We start from the raw sequence: 16,737 nt of genomic DNA, 5'->3' as shown, positions 1-16,737 counted from the left end.
ACGGAGCCCTACAGCATTCAACCATGCACATGCTTCGTGCGGTTGCCTTCTCCAATACGCAACTTTAGGTCATCTTCGTAAACCATACTTAGCGGCCCATCCTTCGCACGAACTGCATCACAACGACGCGGTGACATGAGTTCAGGACCCTGTCAGCCATCCCGCCTATCAACCTTCAATTGCATCTATGCAGTACTGCAGACCAGGGGAGGTACTCTCCTGTTTCAGACCTGGTACGCTAAAACTTACACATCGCTCAACCGTCCTGTGACCCTGGCCGTAGCACCCCTGGACCATAGGCGCGTCAACACCTGCACATCCCTAGGGTGGCCCCTGTCGCCGTAGCTCCTCGGAACTGAAAGTGTAGAGCGCAGCGGAGGACCAAAACTTTTGAACTCGGAGTTTGCTCGTTTGCGAAAACCCTTTGCCTTGCGCTCGTGCTTACGCCCCTACAACTCGCCTTTCGCCTTGCGGTGCCTCCATTTGGCACGCTGACCCCCTGCACTTTCTGCAAACTCCTCACGCGCTCACGACTCCCACTTGCGGACCTCCATGCCCTCGGGCGGCGTGCACTCCACGGGCTTGGTGCCCACCTCCTTCCAATTGGTGCTGAGCACGGTGCCGTTGGACTCCACAAATGACTTCATCATGGCGCGCCGCGTGTCCTCATCGCCCTGCGCAAAGATCTTCTTAAAGAAGTTGTTGAGCGGGTCACCCATGTCCAGCTCGCCCTTCTGCTCCAGCTCCTGAGGGGAGGAGCCAGGCAAGGGGCCCGAGAGGTTAAGCGCAGAGTACAGTATTGGGCCTGGCGGGACAGGCGGCAGAAGTGCAGAGGCGGATAGGCGGGCGCGGGCGCCCAACGACTCACGTTGAGCTCGCTCTCCACCTTGCTCCAGTCCTTTTGCTTCTTGGTGGAGGTGGGGTAGGTGCGCGGCGCCTCCGTGCCCGGCGTGCTGTAGTTGGGCGCCGCCACCTTGTCGCTCTTTTCCAACGAGCCCTGCGAACACGACGAATACCGTCAAGACAAGCGCTGGCCTTCATCTTGCATTCCGCATTTCGCGGCAATGTCATGCGCTTTGGGCGGCGTCGCGCACAAAGACTAGGCCGCAGCCACAGCAACCCAACACCGCGCCCCACATTGCACGAACGCCGCCGTGCTCACCCACTGCAGGTTGTCCGCCTTGACCAGCACGATCTCAAGTTTGGTGGACAGCACCTCGTACTTGCACTGCTCCGGGATGACCTGTGCACGTATGAACATGCGTATTACACCCGGGGTTGAAAGCATTTCGCGTGTCCGTGTGACCATGTGGTTTGACATGGCATACGGTACCCTGCCACGATGCCCTCCCCTCCTTCCGGTAGCTAGTCGTGCCTGCAACCCTCTCCTTCCCGCCCACCTTGCCGTACAGCTCCACGTCCAGCTTGTACTCCTCCTGGCCGTCCGTGTCGTTGATGGTGACGGTGAGGTGGCTCTCGCCGAACGCCACCGCCACCTGCTCCTTCTTCAGCTTCTTGGCGTACACGTCCACCGTCACCTGCGGTGCGGTCAGCCGCGAATTGGTTGGCGGTACGCCGCGGGGGTTTGGAGCCACCAGAACCGCTCTGGACAGGCAGAGCCTGACCACCTAACCCCACCTTGCATCGCGCACTGGTAGCGCAAGGTACTGGAAATGTGCCCGGAACCGCAGGATTACAACAACCCCCAGTCCGTATGCCCACTCATGTACGCACCCTGTTGGCGAGTTGGTAGTGCTGGTGCCGGTACTTGCCAGTGTACTCCGGAACCGCCGCGGGTGCCAGCGGCGCCGCAGAGGAGCCTGCAGCGGCGGGGCCGGCCGGCGGCCCTGCCGGAGTGTCGGCCGGCGCGGCCGCTTGTGGCGCTGTAACTGCCGCGGGCGGTTGCGCCGGTGCAGCGGGCTGGACTGGTGCAGGTGCTGCTGCGGGTGCCGGCGCCGGCTCTGACGCCTGGACCTTGGCTGGTTGCGGCGCAGCGGCTGCCTCATCTGCAGGGAAGGCCATACATAAACATCTAGAGAGCTGTCTCCTTGCTAACCAAGCCTCAATAGCCGTCACTTCTACCCCCTGCACACAAGTGACTTCACCAACTTACCCTCCAGCTCGGCATCGCACTTGCGAATCCACGTCTTGAAGGTGTTGTCGGGCGCCAGCGCACAGCCCGCCTCGAACGCCTCTTTAGCCGCTTCATACTCCTCCAAGTTGAACAGCGCTATCCTGCGGTCAGGAGGCCCGGTGTTGCAAGCTATGTCTGAGAGTCACGGAGCAAGAGAACGCCGCCTGGGCACCAGCGCACGCGCAGACGCCCTTGGGTACCCAAGCGGGGCCGGGTGTCCGCCGTAAGTCTCACCCCTTGCGCAGGTAGGCCTTTGGCCGGTCCGGCGACAGCTCCAGAGCTTTCGTGGCGTCTGCGTTCGCTTCAGAGTGCTTCTCCAGCTTGAGATAAGCATTCGCGCGCGCCTCATAGATACGCGCATCGCTAGGATCTGCTGCCAGGGCCTGTCGGAGAGGAAGCATGCTTATCTACAGTCCATGTACTGTTACATCGCTACGATCGCATACCTCGGTATACGCCTGCACCGCGTCCTCATAACTTTCATCGATAAATGCGCGGTCGCCTTTTGCGAGCAGTTCACCAGCCATCTTGCCAATATACTGAATGTGTTAAAGTATATGACACAGAGTATATGACACAGAGTATATGACACAGAGTTACCACACAAGTGAGTGAGTTACCACAAGACCTTCTGGAAGCCCTACCCATGCAAGCCCACGACTCGGCCACGAGAGTGGTCGCCTAGGCCTCGCCTTGCGCCCCATCCACGTCATTCCTGCACACGCCGTATCTCAGGCGCATTTCACGGGTATCCCTACTCTCCGACCAGGCCCCTTGGCACGACTAAGTCTTCTTGGGCGGTCGCCGGAGGCCGGGCACGCGGTATGCCATGGTTGCCCCCGTGGTGAGCGGCGGCGGCAGGCGGATGCCGCCCGAGGTAACGCTGGCACCTGCACAAAAGCATACGGGCACGGGCAGGGGACCCGTCGGAGGTATAGACGAGTTGAGATGAGCTTTGAGCTAGGTTGAGGTGGTCAAGCTACCCGTCGCTGAGGCCTGCTCACCGCCTCCGGTTGTGGGCGTGGGTGCCGTGAAAGGAGCCGAGGCCGCAGCGCCGGGCGTTGCGGAGTGATTCACCAGGCCCAGCGGCTTGAAGGGCGCGGACGCACTCCCACCCGGCGTCACCTGCATTGGCAAGACCATCAAGGGAGCCCGTAAGAACTGCTGCAAGACTCCTCGAACATACATGCTAACCCGCTTCAAGCCGCACACCACACTGCATGGGTGCAGCTCCCGGCCCTGCTGCCGATGAACCTGCCTTGCTAGTTGGCTTGGCCGCCGCTGCATTTGAGGGCTTGGGCAGGCCGCCTGCGTTGGGCGTGGCTGCGCCCAGAGGCTTCGGCCGCACGTACCCGCCCGGCCGCGGAAGCTGCAGCACTGGCCGTTGCGGTGCCGCGGACGCCGCCGCTGAGCTGGGCCGCTGCACCTTCAGCTTCTCGTTGTCCTGCTCCTCCGCCTCCTGCTCGTCCTTGCACGCCTCCTCGTCCTCCGTGGGCTCGTCGTCCGCTGCTGCAGCAGCATTCGTGGCGGCTCTGGGCACAGCGCGGACGACAGCGGCGGCCGGGGTGAGCGCTTTGGCCGCCACGGCAGTCGGCAGCGCTGGCTTCTTCGCGACAAAAGCTGACACCGGAGCCGCTGGTGGGACCGCTCCTGCTGCGGCTTTGCCCTTGGGCCCAGCCACACGCGCGGCCTTGCCTGATGCTGCCTTGCTAACGGCTGGTGCAGCTGCAGCTGTATCACTTTTTGCTGCTCGGCCCCCGCCACCTTTCGCCACCGCCTTCACGGCCGGCTTCTTCGCAGCGGCAGCCTGTGGACAGGATAGTGCATTTTCAGCCATGGACGCGGTGTGCCCTCGCCCAACCACTTTGGCTGCCACGCGCCCCCTCCCAGATGCCTCGAGCTGTGCCCTGCGTCATTTGAGTTCCGGTCCCAGACCCCAAACCCAAATGGGTACAAGCCAGGCCCGCTCAGCATTGCGCAGCAGGGCGCTCTCACCGTCTTGCTCTTCTTCTTTGGCCGCTCATCCTCGCTCTCGTCGTCGACGTCGCTTTCCTCCTCGTCCTCTGAGCTGCTGCTTCCCGCGCCCAGTCCTTCAAACTCGCTGTCGTCCCCGCCGTCGTCCTCTGCGCCCACGTCCTCGTCACTTTCTTCGCCCTGCATATGCCAACGCTTTGACGTCTTGGCTGTATGTGTGGTGGACTGGCAGCAGCCATGAAGACAGGCCCCCAGCCCGCATGCTGCCATGATATCCAGATCACACGCGGCGCCCTAACTCATGCAATTCCGACACACACCAGCACTCAGCTAGTGCTAACAGGCTGGCCTAGGACCCAGCCCACAACACAAGCACCCACCTCATGGACGTAGGTGCGCCGCTGTGATGCAGCACGCTTGCTGCGGCCACCTGCTGTCGCAGGCTCTGCTTCTGCGGGGGCCTCCTTTACGGCTGAGGTTTGCTTCTTGGCAGCCACCGGCTTGGAGGCAACAGCTGGCTGCGGGGCTGTCAGCGGGCCTGTCGGCGCGGCTGTGACTGGCGATGCAGCTGTGGCTGGTGCGAGAGCGTTTTCGGCGGCCCCCGTAGCTCCCTCCGGGGCATCCTGAGCGGCCTGCCTTGTGGATGGCTCCGCGGTCTGCCCTGTGGTCTTCTCTGTAGTATGCACCCGTACCTGCTCTGCAAAGAGAGGCTGTTCCGCCTCCTGGGCAGCGGGAGGCTGTTGGCTGTCTGCACGTGCCTCATCCTGCGCTGTCGCGGGAGCCTGCAGAGCTGGTGCATCGCTTTGTTGCTGTTGTTTTAACGAGAGGGCAATGGCCATCTCAATTTGCTGCCGCTCCGACAGGCCCTGTCCATGGAATGCCGTCTTCACTTCACGCGAACACACTCCTTTGCGCGTTAGCCTGGCTCGCTCACCGCATTTCCTCGCGACTTCAGTCGAAGCTTTGAGCTCATCTTTCATGCTTTGGCCACACGTCGGTCGTTTTTCGGACTATGTGAAGGCCCTTGTGATGAGGGCTCAAGCAGCCATCACAGTATTTCCTGCTCGCTACTTGCGTATGCTCAGTCGAGAACAGGCGGTTCTGGGGATGGACAGCTGCCTGGATCCGGGTTGCAGCCGGCCGCTGCGGATTGCTATAGCAATTGCCTAAGCATAATAACTGTATATGCGGCACAGGGGTGCTGCCCCCGACAGCTCCTTGTACAAGTACCCGGACCGCGCGGTCCCCACAGCTACCCCTGCGAGCACCAGTGCCTGCGGAGTGCGGGCTTCCCTGACCGCTTGGCGCTTGCCACCACGCGCACCACATCTGGACAAGGGAGTCCCAGTCCTCCTGCAGTTCTTCTTCTTGCAATGCCACGCCCGTGCGTCACGGCTACTTGGGTAGTTGGATTTGACACAGTGGGTGCCTGAGTTGTGCTTGCTTTGCTGGCCTGGCGGACACCTGGCTGATGCCTGCTAGTGGAAACCGACCGCGGCCATGTCCAGGACACTTGGCGACCCACCATCGGCCTCGCAGTGACATGTGGCAAGCCGATTGACGAGGCCGCAGCCCTGAGTCCGCACACGCCATGCCTCCACACCCTTAGCCTTCAAACCAAGCATCAACACAAAACAGATGCGCATCAGCAAACTTCCAGCCAGCCAGCAACTTGTCGGTACAGTAACGCCGGCGTTCGACCAGCCATGCACTTCTGCTCTGCCACTGCAAACTGTTTGCTGTCTGCTTACGGGTCTGGGCATCGGCTGCACCCTACGGGACCTCGCCAACCTGCCTTGAACCCTGTCCCATCACACATCAACACAAAACAGATATCCTTGCCACTGTCCCATCACACATCCTGACACTCAAACACCCCCTGCTACCTCACGTGCGCTGCTTCTTGGCAGCCGCTTCCCCGCCTTCTCCTTGCCCCTTGCCCGCCAGCCCTGCCAGCGAACCGAACACACCCGCGGGCACCGCCTTCTCAGCCACGTCCATGTCCTCGGCGCCGCCCGCACCGGCGCCGTCGTCGTCCGCGTCAGCGTCCAGGTCAATCTCTTCAGGGTTAGCTGCACGGCAAAGCCAGGGAAGAGGGGCGCGTTGAGAGGGCACTAACCAAAATTTCATAAGTGTCCTTGCCCGGGCTAATCACCAGTAACTGTGCAGGCAGGCACAATTATACAATACACAGGATTACAGAGAAGCAGCACAGCCTAGCAGGACGACTCACCAGCCACTGGTGCCGGCTTGCGCTGCTGCGGCGCCGCCGCCGTACCGCCTTCCTTGTCCTTGTCGGCGCCCTGCTGGTACACGCCCGCTGACACGAACCCGGACAGTGCCGTGCCACGGCCCGCGCCACCCGCGGCGGCGCCCGCGCCCAACCCCATCTCCGCCACCGCCTGCGCCTCGAGCTCCGCCATGGCGTCGCCGCCGTCACGCGGCCGCTTGGCTCCGGCCACGGCACCGCCTGCGCCTGCCTCGGCGTCGGCCTTGGAGGTGAGGCGCGCCGCGTCCACGATGGAGTTGATTTGCGTGTGGCTGAAGCTGACCTTGACCGACCTGCGCGACACGTGCGCGTTTCCAGCATAAGAGCAGCATATTGGCAACCGGCCGGCAACAGTCAACCCAGCGGCGGCCCACGCATGCATGCCACCCACAGTCAAGCCCAACCGCCTGACGTTTCCACCCCACCATGGCCCAGGACCCCAGTCCCCGCCCAACCACAACTAACCCCGGGCACCCCAGCACTCACCGCAGTATCCGCATCATCTCCTTGAACGTGTCCTCGTTGCCGTGCCGCACCTCAAACGCGCGCCACGCCGCCCAGAAGTCGGCCGCACGGTCGGGGTGGCTCACGGCGGATCCGTGCACGTAGATGGCGCGTGCGCGGTCGATCTCGCCCAGCTTGGTCTCCAGCGCGGAGTAGCGCATGCATACCTCGCGCACGTCGTCGTCCGACAGCTCGTGCGGCGGCTCAGCCTCGATGGCGGACTCGTAGATCTCGCGCACCTGCAGGCAGCAGCAAGTGCAGACGGGGAGGGTGGTGGGTGGAGCGAATGGGGCGGTGAGGATGCGCGCAAGGCAGGGGCACGGAGCCGCGCGCAGCTGGGGTTGGACACCTGGTGTCAGGCTGACTTAGGCTGGTGTCAGGCTAACTTAAGCCGCTCATGTCGGGCAACACCACCGATGCTGTTGCCGTTGAAGCGGCAGGTCGTGACGCCGCACCTTGGCAATCCCAAAGAAGTCGGAGGCGCGGCTCACGTACAGGTCCAGCACCGACTTGCGCTCGGCCTTGGGCACCGCCGCCAGCGCCCGCGCGTATATGTCCATGGCGTGTCGTGCCAGGCCGTACGTCTCCTCCAGCTTGGCGTACTCCAGGTACAGCGGCTTGCACTCCTGGAGGGGGGGAGGGGAGGACATTGGACGGAGACGGGGTGACGACGGGTGAGCGGGAGGGGCCCGGTGGAGAGGAGGCGCCGGAGGCGTGGTGCGGAGGGCAGGTGCGGAGGCAAAGTTAGGCAGGACTTCAGGGTGCCTGATCAATGGCAGGGCTCCATCGATAGGGGAACCGAACTTTAGTGCGCGCTGGACCGCATGGCTCATACCCAAGACAGCTACGCAGCAACAGCAGCAGCAGCCGCAACAAAAACATCGCTCCTTACCGTGGGCGGCGCGTCCTTGATGGCCTGCTCGTACAGGTCGCGGGCGCGCTCTAGCTTCTTGCCGCCGTAGCGCTCAACGAAGGCGGCCAGGTAGGCGGTCCAGATGTCCTTCACGTGCGGGTACTTGAAGAGCGCAATGCCTCGCTCGTACACCTGTGAGCGCGAAGTTAGGAATGCGGACGCTTTCAGGGCCTTCAGAACCGGCGCTCGGCCATAAAAACAAAGCTACTGGAGTAACTGGGGTAACCTAAGTAACAAGAAGCAGAGCGTTCTGGCTCTTACTTTGAACGCGTCCTCGAATGCCTTCTGCTCTGTGAGGAACAGCGCGTAGTTGAGGATGACCTGCGGCGTGGCGATGCGCAATTCCAGAATGCGGTCGTAGGCGGCGCACGTGGACTCGCGCGTGCCCAAGCTCTCCTCCAGGTCGGTGTGCATCAGGTGCAGCTTCAGGTTCCTGCGGAGGCCGTGGCGAGCCAGCGTGGGGTTGCCAGGGGTGCGCAGCACGTCAAGCCCGAGCCACGAAAGAGGCAAAGTGATACGAGCGCAGGTTCATCCGCAACACGGTCCACGCACAACACCACGTGCACATCACAGCAGCCCCCTGCCACTCCCGCCCCCCCAGCCCTTTCTCCCCGGCAGCACCCCGGCCCACCTGTACACGCGGTCCGCCACTGGCAGCGCGCGCTCCTCCTCGGGCGTCATGCGCGCGGGGCGCGGCGTGGGCGTGATGGCGCGCGTCACCACGTCCAGGGCGCGCTTGAAGTTGCTGTGGCGCAGCTCCATCTCCGCCCACTCGCACCACACGTGCGCCAGGTCGTCCACGTACTTGTGCCGCGCCTCGGTTGCCTTCTGGAAGATGATGCGTGCGTTGGCCACGTCGCCGTGGTGCTCGTAGAACTTAGCGAAGGCGCACCACAGCGTGAAGGGCTTGCCAATGGCCTTGTCCGGGTCCACGGTGCGGACCTGTGGGGGGTGAAGCCCACGCCGCCGCGGGGGTGAAGGCGTCAGCAGCGGGTGCAGGGCCGTAGGGATGAGTGGGGAGCTAGGGGGCATGACTCGTGCGGGCCAGGACAAGCACTGACTATTAACAGGCTTGGGGTGGTTAGACCCCCGCTGAACGCGCTCGCCAGGCTGCCGGCTGCGCCGCTAGCAATCGCACACCCACTCACCGCCTCGGTGTATGTGAGGATCTGCTTGGTGGGCTTGCCGGTGAAGATCTTGACGCGCTTGTGCCACTCCGCCACGTTGTGCGGGTTCTGGCGCAGGATGACGGACGACAGCAGCTCAGGCCGCCGGTTCATCAGATGCTCCAGGCGGGCCAGCCTGGGGAGGGGCGGGGGCGTGTGGAGGGAGGGCGTGTAGGATGCCGTAAGGTGTGGGGACTCGACCGGCAAAAGTGGCCTGAGGCGGGGCGTTGAGCGAAACGTGGCGTGCGCTCAGCAGTACGTTAATGCTATCGTCATTCTTAGATGTACGATATCGCTTTTCAAATTTGGGCATCATTGCGCCCAAGCGCCACGGACCGCACATAATGCAACGAGGCAGTACGGTAATTGGGGACATGCAATGCGCATCTTAGCGCGGCGGGGCTCAGCAAAGACGTTGTGGTATCGTCACGCAAAGATGTAAACGATATCGCTTTTCATGAATGGGTATCACAGCCACTGCCACGGTGTCGGATTCCAAAAGATATGTGCGCCTGGATCCCTGCAGTCACTCCAGCCGTGCACGCCCTCCCGACCCACGTGCACGAGCACACGCACACGCACACGCACCGCAGGTCCACGTCATTGCCGTCGTCCTTCAGCAAGAAGTCCGTGCCGTCGTCGCCCTCCTTCTCCTTGCCGCCCTCCTCGTCCTCGTCGTCACCCGCCAGCTGCTCCATGCTGGCGGACAGTAACGACTCCTCAAACTGCGTGTAAGCGTCGTAGATGAGCGAGAAGTCGTGCACGGTGATGACGGAGCACAGGCCCTCCTCGTACACGTCGCGCGCCTTCTCAAACATGCCGCGGCGGATGTAGTAGTCGGCCAGGGAGGTCCACAGCCGCCCCACCTGTGCGTGTGTGTGCAGCAGGCGCATTGCAGGAGCAGCATGGTCAATCAAAGAAGGGTCAGTGTGAGATAAGGCATGTATGGCTGCCAGCCCTAGCTGCGGCGCAGGGGGGAAAGAACTGAACAATTGTCTGAGCACACGTAAGGTCACGCCGACCCATTGCGAGCAGTACACGCCACCCGCCCTACCTCGTCGGTAAAGCGGCGGATGCCTCCGCGGATGATGGCGTCCACGCGCATGCCCTCCACCTCTTTGGGGTGCTTGGTGATCATGTCGCACAGCTCCAACCACAGCTGGTGCTTGCTCTTGCCCTCCAGCGAGCGGAACGTGTCGTCATTCAGCAGCTCCGCCAGCTTCCGTGCCGCCTCGCCCCAGCGGTTCTGTGTAGAGATGATGGTAGGACAGGATAAGGTGCCCGTGCCCGAGCCCATAACCCCAGCAACCCGGAAAGCGGCAGCCCACCGACGACCCAGTAGGTTCGGTTGGCATGGCCCCGCTTATGGACACCCCGCCGCAGCCACTCCTCGCGACCGACCAGGCAAGGCAAGGCACGGCCCGTCGCCCAGCCGCATCCCACGCCTTCCAGCCCACTCCTGCCCCACCCCTGCTGGACCCACCTTGGCCTTGAGATAGGCCACGTACTCCTCCGCGTGCGTGGGCTCCAGCTTCAGGTAGCGCCGGTACAGCCGCACCGCCGTCTCCACGGGGATGCCCGGCGTGTGAATGAATTTCTGCGACATGCCATGCAGACCACACGTTAGCAGGGCGCCGGCATGGGCGTCGTGTAATTCTGTAGCACCCTCCGCAGGCAAGCCCCATTCGCCCACTCCGCACAGCACCCCGCCCGCCAGCGCAGTTCCATGCCATTGCTCGCACACACCCGTCCCGCATAGGCACACATCAGCCATATCCCACCTATGCACCCGCATCCCAGCCGTCACGCCATGGCCCCCTGCACCGCACGCACCAGGTACAGCGCCCACACGCGGTCGTGCTGCGTGATGGGCAGCGAGCCCAGTGCGCGGTCAAAGGTGCGCCGCGTGCGCGTGACCAGCCGCTGGTCCATCAGCAGCTGCAGGTAGTCCAGCCACACGCGCGGCATCTTGTGCATAGACACCAGTGCGCGCTCGAAGGTGTTGTTTAGCGCCTCGTAGGCCACATCGTCGGGGCGCAGGCCGCGCACCGCCAGCCGCCGCTCCGTCAGGTAGGCGTGCCACAGCTGCGCGTGCATTCATTGTTCAAGGGCGTTATGGTCAAGGTTTAGAGACGTGAGGTCGATGACTAGCACACGTGCATTTCAGGAGGCGCGAGGTTCCTGCCCTCCTGGTATGCTCGTGAGAGACGACTGACGCAAAGCCCCCGGAACCCTGGTGCCAGACCCCAGGGTTCCCGCGGCCTCCGTGCACCCTTCCCTTTCACCCTGTGCACGTGCCCTTCATCCTCAGCCGATGACTGGGGCCCATGCGGCATAAATCGCACAGCCCAGAATAAGAATGCGGATGTTACAGAGGGGACAGTCCCAGCACCCGAAGACGCCGAGCCATCACATGCTATCAGGGCCCAACATGACTCCACCAACCCCGACTTTGCTGCAAACCCTCCCGCGGGCAAAGTCCGTGTGACTCCGCGCACAGTGAGTCCTAGCCAAGCCTCAACCCGCCAGAGCCCCACCGCTGTGCCTCAACGTCACAAGCCTAGGCACAGAAGTGCCGGGAAACGTCTAGGCAGAATAAGGCAGCGGCGCCGCGCACCTTGTAGGAGCCGGGCAGGGCCCTGACGGCACGCTCATACAGCAGATATCTCCGCTTCGGCACTGCGTCCGCGCGAGCATGGATATAGCGGATCCACATCTTTAGGTTGTAAGGGTTGCGAGCCAACTCCTCCTCATAGAGCAGGTCCTCCTGGTTCGGCAGCAGGTCCTCCATGGCCTTCTTCTGCGCGTCCGTCGCTACCAGCGCCATGCTGCTGCCTCCAAAGCTGCTAGAGATGCTGGCAGTATTGCTGCACGCTCCTCAACGCAAAAGCCTATGGTCCGATCGCGCAGTCACTTGGCGCCGAGTCCGCCGGGGCCTTTGCCGAATCGACTTGTCTATACTGATGGTGCACGCATCCTGCCTGACTGAGTAACAGGCGAACAGGCCAGTCAGTGGGGCCAATTAGTTCCGGTCTGCTTGCAAGTTCAGCGGCTAGCCGGTTAAATTGTTACCACAGTATGTTATGCAGCTTTTCTGCCCTGATGAGCGTAAAACAGGCTATAAATGAGACGAAGCCGAAATGGGGCCGTTGAAAAGACCTGGGCCAATCGGGCGAGTTGTGGTCTAAGCAAGGGCTATCACTTCCAGAACTAAAGAGCATGGGCTGTGTCACTTGGTGCACCATTGCACCACAACAATTTGCCATGCAGAGCAAATCGATTTAGGCAAAACTCCGAGCGTTGGCCCTTAACAGTGCACATGTCTAGGTGCAAAATGTTTGCCACGAGGACCAAGGAATTGCGCTTGAAGGTGAAGGCCCACTGACGATATGGGCATGTTAAGGCAGCTGTCGCAGCCCGCTCAGGGTGGTGCTTAAAGCGGATCGGAGAGCAGAGAATAAATGCCGACAATTACCATCCAGGTGCGGGAGCGGTCCCTACGGGGGCGGAACCGCTGCAAAGGACGGGCGGAAGCTGGTGGGGCAATCTGGGGCAGCTGGCGCTGAACCCCATGTTCAAGTCTGGCACACATTAACCAAAGCTATGGTATGCGTCGGCTTAGTCCTTGTCCACTCGCGTCACAGCACCGCCGCTATTGTAATTAGCGAGCACACACACACAGAGACAAATGTGCTGCCGCATGAACAATGCGCGGCTGCCCTCGCGCTTCAGGTTGGCCAGTGCGGCAACCAGGTCGGGCAGGCCCTGTTTGAGCGTCTGGCAGCACAGGCCGCCACTGTGCCGTCAAGCTGGACTGCCACAGGCGACCTCGCGTTTGCCGACGGCGAAGTCTTCCGCGTTGGGCTGGACGGGCGTCGGCGCGCACGAGCGGTGCTGGTAGACACAGAACCCAAGGTGAGCTGCGGCAGCGGCAAGCTTGGCTACTTGGCTTTGCAAGCGGCCGGACCAAAATCGCATACAAAAGTCGTCCCGGGCGTTTCGGATCTAGTGCGGCGGTTGACAAACCGCGGGGTGTGACCAGCAGCGGCGCTGAGCTCGGCTCGTTCCGGATGTGAGCTTCAAAGTGTGCGTGACGCAGGTCGTAAATGGTGTCCTATCAGCCGACCGCGACGGCATCTTCTCGCGCGACCAGTGCTATCTCGGCCAGGTGAGGCACAGGCTCTTCACTTGCATACCGCCGTGGACTGCACCCCTGCAACACGGTAATGCTCCAATCCTCGCACTCACGTCTCCTGGCTTGTCGCTGCAACGGCCGCGCTCACCCATTGCAGTCAGGGCGTGGCAACAACTGGGCATTCGGGTATAACCAAATCCATGCTTCGGCCGCCGGTGGCGCAACACCGTACAGCAAGCCAGCGGCGCAGCAGCCGGCAGGGGGCTGGCCGCGCTCGGGCGGCAGCGCGCTGGGCCCGGCCTGGGTATCGTCCACAGCCACGGAGGACCCCTCGCTGGCCGAGTTTCGGATTTTGGAGCACATCTATGACGGCATCCGGAAAGAGGTGGGCCCGTCACCGGCTGAGCGACTGCCCTGTGTGCGTTGGCAGGCAATAATGCTGCACGCTCACGCTCCTTGCAGCACACAACGTTTAACCTGACTTCACCTCGTGCTCGCCGCGCACCTTGCCAGGCGGAGGAGGCCGACGCCTGTCCCAACTTCATGCTAATCCACTCTCTGGCGGGCGGCAGCGGCTCGGGCCTGGGCAGCCGGCTGCTGGAGCACCTGCGCCAGGAGTTCCCGCTGGCACACCTGGCGGCGGCGTCCGTGACGCCGCGGCTGGCGGGTGACACGCCCATGCAGAGCCTGAACGCCGTGATGGCGCTGTCGTTCCTGCAGGCGTACGCGGACGTGGTGCTGCTGTTCAGCAACCAGGTGGGGCGTGGGGCACGGGCTAGGATCCAAGGCAGGAAAGGCACCTGAGTGCGCGATGGACGTGATATGATAGCTGCAGGAACAAGCACTGGTAGCCTTTCGAGGGGCCATATCCTGCTCGTCTGGGCTGCTGCTGCTGTGTTACTGGCATGAATCGTTCCTCGCTCCTGTGACTGGCAACCAGGACCTGATGGACGCCTGCCAGCGCGCTGCCGTGGCGCCGCTGCTGCCGGGCGGCGGCGGCGGCGGAGGCATGTCCGATATCAACCGCCTCGTGGCGCATAACCTGACCGGACTGGTGTGGCCGCTGGATGGCGCCGATGCACTGCGCAGCATGGGGCGCATCCGGGACGTGGTGAGTCGCGTGCCCGGGCACTGTACATGCCCTAAACGGTACGGTATGCGGCCAAAGAGAGCGCGGCGGGGCGCCAGGGTCACAGCTCGGTGGGTTGCACATTGCGTCCCGAGATCCGTGCGGGGCACGCTGCAATAGCTCATTACCTTATCCGTCCTCGCTGCCCGCTGGCCCCACCCGGCCACCCCAGGTGACCACGGTAGGTGCGGACCCGTGCACCAAGATGTTGGAGACGTGGACGGTGCATTGCCACCCCAACACCGCCGTCAATGGGATGTGGGCGGACTCGCTGCGCTCAATGGGCTCACTGCTGCCGCGAGCGGATGCGCTCCGTGGCAACGCGCCCATCAGTACCGCAGGTGCGCGACGGCTCTCGCAGCAGTGCGGGACACAGCGCCGCATCCCCTGCAACTCCGGCCAACACCGCCTCCCGTGGTCCCTGTGCTGCAGGTGCGCTCCTCATGGCCCGTGGCTACCCGATTGCCGCCGTGCCGCCAGGCGACGGCGGCCCGGCACAGGCGGCCCTGCTGTCCGCCTACGTCAAGTCCCTAGGTCCATCGGGTGCGGCCCCCACGCTGGCGCCGGAGGCCAGCCTCTGGCTGCGCTCAGGCGCGGCAACACTACTGCGTGAGGCGCGGCGCGGCGCAGCCTCAGCCCCCTCCAGCGGGGCGGCCGGGGCGGGTGGCGGCAAACCGCCGGCTGCGGCTGGGACAGCCCCCGGTGGCGGTGGCTCGGCGAGCCTCACCACTGTGGCCAACCGGTCCAATGTGGTGGGGCTGCTGGAAAACACGGTGCGGAGGGCGCTGGCGCTGGTGGACGCTGGCGCCTACGTGCACTGGTGAGTGGCAGGCCCGGCAAACGACCGGTGGCTGCGCTTGGGGTTCCGGTCAAGCACTGAGGTCCAGTGGGGCTGCGCCGAAAGCAGCCATGGCGCAGCCATGTGGTCGGCAGCCGATTGCAGCCCGTGGCCCTCTCCATGTTTGGGTTTGCAGGTACGAGCGCCACGGCTGCAGTGCCGCGGCCGTCCGGGAGGCTGCGGGCGGGCTGCTGGACGTGGCGGACTGCTACCGCCAGCTGCACCGCCTGCCGCACGACCAGGACTGACGGGGTTGCCATCACACCAGGCCACAGCGGGCCGGGCGCACCACCACATGATGCGCAGCAGCATGTCTGGCGCACGTGGATCGAAGGCGGCTGCTGTACATGGCGGAGCAGGCCGCTGCGGAAGCGCGGCGGCAAGGTTGGCGGCAGCTCACTGCAGTGGCCGGGACAGTGGTGAGATCGTGGTTGCGCTGGCCTGGGAGGAAGTACGTAGTCAGCCGTAGGGGGCGACTGGCACGCATATGCGGATGTTACAGAGGGGACAGTCCCAGCACCCGAAGACGCCGAGCCACATATGGAGCCACAAGGCGCACGGCTCGGGTCCTTGTCGCGGCTGTGACCGCCGGTCCAGAATGCCGCCGGCCATCCTATTCTGCTCGCAGGTACTGTTGCCATGGCCAGGACTGCCGGAGGGGATCGCCAGTTGTGCCCTGGAGCAACGTCACGGCGTCACGCGGCAGGTCAGGGGACACAGAGGGTGCAGACCAGCTGACAACACCAATTTGCAGTGGCGCCACTGCCACTGCAGCATGCCGGGCGTCACTTGTCGCAACTTGAGTGCGGTGTAGTCGTTTTAGGGGTGCGCAGCAGAGTGCCCGTGCACTTTTCCTGCCTTCCGTCGTTCATTATCTAGTTTGTACGTATTATGCTTTAAGCGATTGATTGTGTGAGTGATGTCCGGCCCGTGTAGCCGTTGTTTCGCTCGGATCAATGATCGTCCTTCGCATGTTGACATGTGTGGCGTTCTTAATGTCCCTTCCAGTAAGCGTTTCCGAACTGACGCTTGATTCTGCGCGCGGGCACGGGTGCTGCCAAAGTGCGCTTTTCGGCTTCCATCTATGTTCTTAAGCGCTGGCAATTTGGGTTGTGAGGTTTTGTACTCCAATACGCCAGGTGTGCTGTGGCAGAGTGTGGTTTTCCGATCAGCGCTCCAGAGCATGGGCGGGCGGGAGGTATCTCTTCTCTGCGAATTCAGCCCTATGCTCGGTAGGTGCCTTTACACAATAGAAGGTGCCAATAGATAGCCCGTTTTCCCTGTGAGAGACTGATACGAGTCCGCGGGCGGCTTTCCCTGGCCCCTTGGTGCCCACCCTTGACTCTGTGCCTATACATGCATTAAACAGTCGGCACTTCACCTTTTACAAGTAATTCTGGTGCGGGCAGCGAGGTTCGTGTGGCAGTTCAGTGGCCTTCCCTGCGAGTTACCTTAATAGCAACTTGACCTTCCAAACCTATTTTTGCGCGCCATATACGAGAAAGCGCCAAGTGGCGGTCTGCTGGCTGACCCCGCGTGGGGACGCAGTCCGCACATGTCGGCCATTCGCGAGGTGATGCGATGCTCGTCAAGGGGCCCTGCTCGCCTCTGCAGGCGCGGCACGGGTTCCCTAGTACTCTTGGTTGCCCCGGCGCTCTTCCTCACAGCGGTCTTC

The 16,737-nt window shown here is 62.9% G+C and overlaps 4 protein-coding genes across 4 annotated transcripts; 1 reads left to right on the top strand and 3 right to left on the bottom strand.

The window, feature by feature from the left end:
• Position 1: 1 nt before the first annotated feature.
• Positions 2 to 2,684, bottom strand: CHLRE_12g513600v5 (uncharacterized protein). Its single transcript, XM_043068269.1, has 8 exons — positions 2,581 to 2,684; positions 2,369 to 2,517; positions 2,114 to 2,235; positions 1,735 to 2,006; positions 1,401 to 1,538; positions 1,163 to 1,243; positions 869 to 997; positions 2 to 746 (listed from the first exon to the last, which is right to left on the bottom strand). The coding sequence occupies exons 1-8, from the start codon at positions 2,659 to 2,661 to the stop codon at positions 528 to 530; spliced, it is 1,191 nt and encodes a 396-aa protein (XP_042918364.1). The 5' UTR covers positions 2,662 to 2,684; the 3' UTR covers positions 2 to 527.
• A 48-nt stretch (positions 2,685 to 2,732) lies between these two features.
• On the bottom strand, positions 2,733 to 5,169 carry CHLRE_12g513550v5 (uncharacterized protein). Its single transcript, XM_043068268.1, has 6 exons — positions 5,043 to 5,169; positions 4,489 to 4,974; positions 4,130 to 4,288; positions 3,393 to 3,941; positions 3,139 to 3,259; positions 2,733 to 3,024 (listed from the first exon to the last, which is right to left on the bottom strand). The coding sequence occupies exons 1-6, from the start codon at positions 5,079 to 5,081 to the stop codon at positions 2,918 to 2,920; spliced, it is 1,461 nt and encodes a 486-aa protein (XP_042918363.1). The 5' UTR covers positions 5,082 to 5,169; the 3' UTR covers positions 2,733 to 2,917.
• Positions 5,170 to 5,508: 339 nt separating this feature from the next.
• On the bottom strand, positions 5,509 to 12,162 carry CHLRE_12g513500v5 (uncharacterized protein). Its single transcript, XM_043068267.1, has 13 exons — positions 11,578 to 12,162; positions 10,794 to 11,045; positions 10,444 to 10,557; positions 10,015 to 10,206; positions 9,549 to 9,826; positions 8,943 to 9,096; positions 8,426 to 8,736; positions 8,056 to 8,227; positions 7,774 to 7,926; positions 7,337 to 7,507; positions 6,864 to 7,120; positions 6,342 to 6,670; positions 5,509 to 6,180 (listed from the first exon to the last, which is right to left on the bottom strand). Exons 1-13 carry the CDS (start codon positions 11,785 to 11,787, stop codon positions 5,996 to 5,998), a joined length of 2,778 nt encoding a protein of 925 aa, XP_042918362.1. The 5' UTR covers positions 11,788 to 12,162; the 3' UTR covers positions 5,509 to 5,995.
• Positions 12,163 to 12,254: 92 nt separating this feature from the next.
• On the top strand, positions 12,255 to 16,690 carry CHLRE_12g513450v5 (uncharacterized protein). The gene is made up of 10 exons (XM_001702944.2): positions 12,255 to 12,442; positions 12,693 to 12,875; positions 13,060 to 13,128; positions 13,253 to 13,480; positions 13,609 to 13,851; positions 14,036 to 14,206; positions 14,397 to 14,565; positions 14,657 to 15,044; positions 15,199 to 15,481; positions 15,691 to 16,690. The coding sequence occupies exons 1-9, from the start codon at positions 12,422 to 12,424 to the stop codon at positions 15,308 to 15,310; spliced, it is 1,584 nt and encodes a 527-aa protein (XP_001702996.2). The 5' UTR covers positions 12,255 to 12,421; the 3' UTR covers positions 15,311 to 15,481; positions 15,691 to 16,690.
• The last annotated feature ends 47 nt before the right edge of the window (positions 16,691 to 16,737 follow it).

Source organism: Chlamydomonas reinhardtii, chromosome 12 (genome assembly GCF_000002595.2).
Source record: "Chlamydomonas reinhardtii strain CC-503 cw92 mt+ chromosome 12, whole genome shotgun sequence".
In the NCBI taxonomy this organism is placed as follows: domain Eukaryota; kingdom Viridiplantae; phylum Chlorophyta; class Chlorophyceae; order Chlamydomonadales; family Chlamydomonadaceae; genus Chlamydomonas; species Chlamydomonas reinhardtii.
Note: the sequence above shows the minus strand (reverse complement) of the source record. Positions and strands in the feature narration are given on the sequence as shown.

Coding starts and splice junctions, on each gene's coding strand:
- CHLRE_12g513600v5 (XM_043068269.1), bottom strand. CDS start 2,661: ATGGCTGGTGAACTGCTCGCAAAAGGCGACCGCGCATTTATCGATGAA. Junction 998..1,162: donor AGGCGGACAACCTGCAGTGG/GTGAGCACGGCG, acceptor TCGTGTTCGCAG/GGCTCGTTGGAAAAGAGCGA. Junction 747..868: donor AGGTGGAGAGCGAGCTCAAC/GTGAGTCGTTGG, acceptor TCCTCCCCTCAG/GAGCTGGAGCAGAAGGGCGA.
- CHLRE_12g513550v5 (XM_043068268.1), bottom strand. CDS start 5,081: ATGAGCTCAAAGCTTCGACTGAAGTCGCGAGGAAATGCG. Junction 3,260..3,392: donor CGGCCAAGCCAACTAGCAAG/GCAGGTTCATCG, acceptor TTGCCAATGCAG/GTGACGCCGGGTGGGAGTGC. Junction 3,025..3,138: donor CACGCCCACAACCGGAGGCG/GTGAGCAGGCCT, acceptor GCTTTTGTGCAG/GTGCCAGCGTTACCTCGGGC.
- CHLRE_12g513500v5 (XM_043068267.1), bottom strand. CDS start 11,787: ATGGCGCTGGTAGCGACGGACGCGCAGAAGAAGGCCATGGAGGACCTG. Junction 10,207..10,443: donor TGGCCTATCTCAAGGCCAAG/GTGGGTCCAGCA, acceptor ATCTCTACACAG/AACCGCTGGGGCGAGGCGGC. Junction 7,927..8,055: donor CATTCGAGGACGCGTTCAAA/GTAAGAGCCAGA, acceptor TCGCGCTCACAG/GTGTACGAGCGAGGCATTGC.
- CHLRE_12g513450v5 (XM_001702944.2), top strand. CDS start 12,422: ATGCCGACAATTACCATCCAG. Junction 12,443..12,692: donor TGCCGACAATTACCATCCAG/GTGCGGGAGCGG, acceptor CTCGCGCTTCAG/GTTGGCCAGTGCGGCAACCA. Junction 14,207..14,396: donor TGGGGCGCATCCGGGACGTG/GTGAGTCGCGTG, acceptor CGGCCACCCCAG/GTGACCACGGTAGGTGCGGA.